The sequence below is a fragment of the Triplophysa dalaica genome, chromosome 12, assembly GCF_015846415.1.
Source record: "Triplophysa dalaica isolate WHDGS20190420 chromosome 12, ASM1584641v1, whole genome shotgun sequence".
Taxonomy (NCBI): Eukaryota; Metazoa; Chordata; class Actinopteri; order Cypriniformes; family Nemacheilidae; genus Triplophysa; species Triplophysa dalaica.
This window is the reverse complement of record NC_079553.1, coordinates 22,763,432-22,769,431: the sequence shown is the minus strand read 5'-3', so window position 1 is coordinate 22,769,431 and position 6,000 is coordinate 22,763,432. Positions and strand designations below refer to the sequence as shown.

Sequence of the window (6,000 nt, the reverse complement as noted above, 5' to 3'; positions counted from 1 at the left end):
CACACACCAGACTCAACACACACACACACACCAGACTCATCACACACACACACACCATATTTTTGAAGAATGTTGTTGACTGAACAGTGATGGCACCGCTGATCGGTTAACAACATTCTTCAAAATATCTTCTTTTGTGTTCTGAGTTCTGAGCATATCTGAGGAAGAAAGAAAGTCATACAAATTTCAAATGACGAGAGGAGGAGTAAATGATGACACAATTCTCATTTTTGTGTGCTCATAAAGCATAAAGCTCATCATACACACATGTGTTCTTTTAAGGAAGTTTTATAACAACGCACTGTGACAGACGTGTGTGTGTGACAGTAAGAGAGCAGATTTCTCACCACATGTCCAGACAGGTGGAGTAGTCTGTGGATCCGAGCAGGACGTCTGGGGGTCTGTACCACAGGGTCACCACCTCATTAGAGTATGTGTGACTCGGGACTGACTTTGCACGGGCCAGTCCTGCGAACAAACACACACACACACAAAGAAACAACGTTCATGTTTATCAGTGTTATTTAACGGCCCTTAGATAAATGATGTACAGTAAACATACAGTACTTACTACAGTACACACATCTGAAAGAAACTCTCTTACACCTGATGCACCTGTTTACATATGCCAGAGGAGAACTGGCTCTCCCGCTTGAGTCTGACACCTCTCAAGGTTTTTATTTTCTTTTTGTCTCCACTCTTACACACATACTGTGTACATCCATAGTGGAGTTTTGATTCCTTGCCACCGGTACTCACTGGTAGACTGCTGATTTAGTTTAATCCATGAATACAAATAACTTTTGTTTAACAAAACACATGCACCTTAACATATCTTAACAAATAATATTCTTTCCGCACATTTTGTATTATTGCAAATTTTTCTGGTATTTTGTAATTTTAGGCTCCCAGTCCTGATAACAGTATTTGAAATAAAAATATAACTAAATGAAATATACTTCCATTAAATAATTTATAGTTTATGACAATCCACTGACATCAGTGTACATTGCATAGAGGAAAACCATAATATCATGTATTAACACCATATATTCTCTTTGATTTCCCAATCTTATTATTTAAAATGTGATTATGATGTATGTAAAGTTGCTTTGAAACAATGAAAATTGTGAAAAGTGCTATATAAATACAATCATCTTTTATATTTTCTTGTGCTGTATATGCAGTACTATAAGTTGTGCAAACACTCTGAGCTCCTGAAACCATAGCAGATCACATTTATATATGAAAGACCCCCGTAGCAATGTTGATCCAGAGACGTTTAGTTTGAACAAAATCAACAAGTACTTCAACTCATTTGAATATATGCAGCTTTTATTTGGACACAAAGCAAATGATAAGATTATACAGTGTGACGTCAGTTCAAAAAACAGCTTCAACACAATTGAGAGACAAAAACTCAGAAATACTCTGCAGAAATACAACCAGAAGAAACGGTTTTGAAAGTGTATTGTGAAAACACACAATGATTTAAAAAAAGTGTCTGCCAAACGCATAAAAATGTTACAAATATATACAACAGGATTCATTCAGATTTTGATCCTTTTTTCCTCATGATAACTAACACAATGGACTTCATTGGCAGTTCGTGTTAAATTGTGTTGTTTAAATTGTGTCATAAGCTGAGATCAGTATCATTTCTGTCATGTTAAGATCAAACCTCTGCTGAAGGGATTCACATGTGGATGTAAAGAAGTGTTGTTTAATGAAATCATTTCTCTTGACTTTGTGTGTTTGGAGCGTGCAGGGGCATTTAAGTCCTCAGATGGGAATAGCAGCGGAGACTTCACACCACTGTAATTTGCAGTCAATAATCTCTCATGCTAAACAAAGGGTAACGTCAGAAAGAGTGAGAGGCCATTACACCGGACGCGGCGAGAGAGGAGCTCATTTACACAGCGGGGAGGCAGAAGAGCCGAGGTTAACACGCCGAGAGGCTCTAATCATCATTAAAGTAAATTGGTGAGTAATAGTCAGAGCGGGCGGCATCTGAGATGTTAATTGATGAGGGAGACCGAGGGAGGGAGAGATAGAGACAGAGAGAGAGAGAGATAGGGAGGGAGGGAGAGAGAGAGAGAGAGAGAGAGAGTGAGAGAGAGAGAGAGAGAGAGAGAGGGAGGGAGGGAGAGAGAGAGAGAGTGAGAGAGAGAGAGAGAGAGAGAGGGAGGGAGAGAGAGAGATTGAGAGAGATGGAGAGAGAGAGGAAGGGAGAGAGAGAGAGAGATGGAGAGAGAGAGAGAGAGAGAGACAGAGAGAGAGAGACAGAGAGAGAGAGACACGGAGAGAGAGACAGAGAGAGAGAGACAGAGAGAGAGAGACAGAGAGAGAGAGAGAGAGAGAGAGAGAGAGAGAGAGAGAGAGAGAGAGAGAGAGAGGGAGAGAGAGAGAGAGAGACAGAGAGAGATGGAGAGAGAGAGGAAGGGAGAGAGAGAGAGAGAGAGAGCTTGACTCGTCATGAAGAGCAGTGGAGAGGTTATGAAGGTCAGAGATGATGAAGGCAATATCCGGGGGATGAGGAGGAGGGGCGGTCGTCCTTTATTCACCCTGGGGCAGTTGTCATAGCAACGCAGCGGGTGGAAGTGGGGTTGTCTTTGTACAGGAGGTAAAGCACGGGCTGAACTTGGATGAAAGCCCACTGAAGACCACCACAAACAGCTTCCGTTTCAAAGGCCAGATGTGAGAATCACCTGCAGACTGTTGAGGGCTAAACTCACAGATTGAAAGCGGTCAGTCACCCACCCACCGCTTCAGTAAATTATACATCACTCGCTCGCTCACCGTCCTCAAGTCACACCAGACAGAGACTGTGAGAGAGACTCAATCAGAATCACATGAGCAGAATCTGAAGACTGTGACTAAACACACACACACAGTGGAGTTCCAAAACAGCATTTTAAAGACAACATAAAATCAAAGTGATGACACACCACTGTGCTTATGCTAGAATAATGACATCAGATGGTATTATTTAGTTTTTTGTGTTTAAAATAATCAATTGTGAGGTTACCAATGAGTTAAAGTGGCAATCCGCGATCATTCTGGGGTAAAAATCATCAGAAATCAATGATTGAGTAAATACATGAACATGAATGATTGTCTTATCTTACCCTGATTCACAACCGTTAGCTTATAATTATGATTTATCATTTGCGCTGTCAGGTCGCCCCATGCAGGAAATTAGAGTTTGGGGGAGTAAATCTTTGCGTCATTACATCACGTCCGTACACCAGCTAGTTTTTCACATGTGTGTGTGGATGGCGCTGCAGTCTTGCTCATTCTTATTTAAAATTTAAATCATCATCTACATGGCTGTGTTTTAAAGATATCATCTGGGGAATGTCATTTTAACTTCTTCATTGATTAACTTCTGACGCTGATTACATCTGAGGAATCACCTGTAACCTCAAAAAATGAGAGTAATCCCTTACTTTACCTTTTCAAGGGAAAAGTAATTAAATTACAGTAACTAATGACTTAGTAACTAGTTACACCCAACACTGGTCAGGGCCTTTATGTTCCTTTTTTTCCTTGTCTCCAAGAATATGGAAAATAAAGTGTTTCAACAGTTTTTGAGTTAGATTTTTTTACAAGTGATTCTGTTGAATAAAAAGAGCAAATGAGCACATGAACAGCAGAACTAATCCATATTTAATTCAATTCAAATACACAAGCACATTTATTTCACAACCAGAAAATATGAGTCCATATACTCCAACACAAACATTTGAGAGTCTGCAGGAGTAAAACTGTCCATTACCATCCGTCCTTTTCATCTATTCACCTTTAACGGATGTGTGAATAATCTCATGTTCACAGTTATCTGTGTGCAGTTATGAATGTTGAACTCTCGACAGGTGATTTATATGATGTGTGATAGAATCTGATATTAGCATCACATTCATCATATGCAGACTGTATTAACTGACTGATCAATATCTTCATGAAAACTGATCCAGATGATTTATCAACAACAACAAACGGCACATTCATTCTTCCCTCATCTACTGTCAATTTGACAGATAATAATAATAATAATAGTTTGTAAAATAAACATCATAACCAAGATAAGTGTTGACTTTTTGTGCACTACTACAACCAGCGTCTTTTACAATTTAGAGGCCAGATTCTAAGTTGGAGGCTACCCATTTATTTTAAAATCACTTTTTTAACTATTTTATTTTTCAACCAGTAGCGTATTAAAAGAATATATATATTTTTTGTTTATTTATTGTATTTTATTTGTTTAATCAGAACTATTTTACAATCACTAAAAGATTATTTTTTATAGAAAAAGTACATTTAGTTTAGTGTGACGCTACAGATGAATTAAAGCGCATCTGCTCTATAAGAGCGTGCTGTGCCGTTTCTTTTTAAAGTCAGGCGGGTCAGGACGATGGCAGAGACAGAAGGGCAAGAGAAGGTTTGTTAGTATTTCATTCATTTAATATCAGGAAATGTATCTTTGTTCCATTGTTATTGTGTGTTTATTAAAACAACGATTTTCTATAGTGTTGCCACTCTTGTATTATGTTATATCCAGCTTATTCCTTTTTATTCATAAAACTACGTTAAATATAAGCGGGTTTGTCACTGTACTGTTTTATTGTTTATGGATTGTTTGTAAGGAATAAAAATGAGCAAACATGTTGAGCATAAATTTTGTCGTTTAGATGTTAAGATCTAATGTTAAAGGTAAAAAATGTTGTCAAAAGTTTATTAGTCTGTGGAGAAAACATTCATAGCTAAATAATACAAATATAATTTTTTCTCACTGACCCCGATTATGACATTTATAACATTCTGAGTGCTCTAAAGAGATTTTCTTTATCCAGCGATCTCATAACGTTGCGTTTAATGTGGCATATATTTCCATATGAAATAACCCTTACGGGATTTTTTAGCCCCTTATCATGAAACTAAAGTTTCTTAAAGCTTCTTTTTAAAATAATTTTAACGACACCGTTCCCTCAAGTCCCCTTAACATTTAACTCTGGTGCATGTGCGGCGTGACAGCAGGAGAAATTCTCTTTTTCCACTGTTAGCTGAGGCCCCTTGTGTTGTGAAACATAGCAAAGGCCACTACTGACCACAACACTTTTAAAGGCGTCTAAGAAATATAAAAAAACATTCTCCTGTGACATCACAGGGACAAGAAAAGATGTTCATTCTGTAAAATCTGAATCTGAAGCAGAAGTTACGTTCTTGATTCTCTCTGGACAAAGTAATTGAAACATCCACTACACACACACACACACACACACAAACCTGTTTCTGTCCTGAAGACATGAGATCATTACACCTTCAACACTCGTCTCACGGGAGTTCAACACAACACACGGTACATTTCATCAATATGTCTGGAGGAGGAGAGAGGGTCTCATGAGGTCACTGAAGCCCATCTGCCCCCCGTACCGCACCAGACGAATCTCATCCGTGGGTTCATGAGGGATCATGGGACTGTGAGTGGATTCCTGCAGTGTTCCTCATGGGTTCCTCGAGCTCTCTGATGCCCGGAGCACATGTTTACAACACACGTACGCACACAAACACACTCACACACACACACTTACAGCTCTGTAGTCTGTATCTGTTGGTCATGCATTTATACCTCCAGCTAGAGCTGTGACGCATGACGATATAAAGCGTGTGATGGCAGAAATGTAAAGATTTTGTGCTATCGCATTTCTATACTGTAAACAACTTAATATACAGAACATTGAGATCCAGAACAAAACATGGAGTTCAGTCAGTCATGACTGCAGAGTAATGAGCACGACACATAAAGAAACATTCTAACATCTAAAACATCCGCTTTACAACATGAGCTTTAACTCTAATGTTATGTAACATGAAGATGTTTTCAGCTGATTTCAGACGTTGAGTTAAAGATGAAGTGCATCTGTGATGATTTTCATATAACACGGATGGTCAACATATGAAACAGATTTTAATGCACAATGTAGAGGCCAGGATCCACCC

The 6,000-nt window shown here is 38.7% G+C and overlaps 1 protein-coding gene across 6 annotated transcripts in view; it reads right to left on the bottom strand.

Moving 5' to 3' along the window:
• Positions 1-6,000, bottom strand: part of cdk14 (cyclin dependent kinase 14) — a 116,096-nt gene that overhangs the window by 40,215 nt on the left and 69,881 nt on the right. For all 6 annotated transcript variants that reach the window (XM_056761725.1, XM_056761726.1, XM_056761730.1 and 3 more), the window contains one exon: positions 348-468. In XM_056761725.1, coding sequence (XP_056617703.1) covers positions 348-468 — 121 coding nt within the window. The remainder of the gene's footprint in view (positions 1-347; positions 469-6,000) is intronic.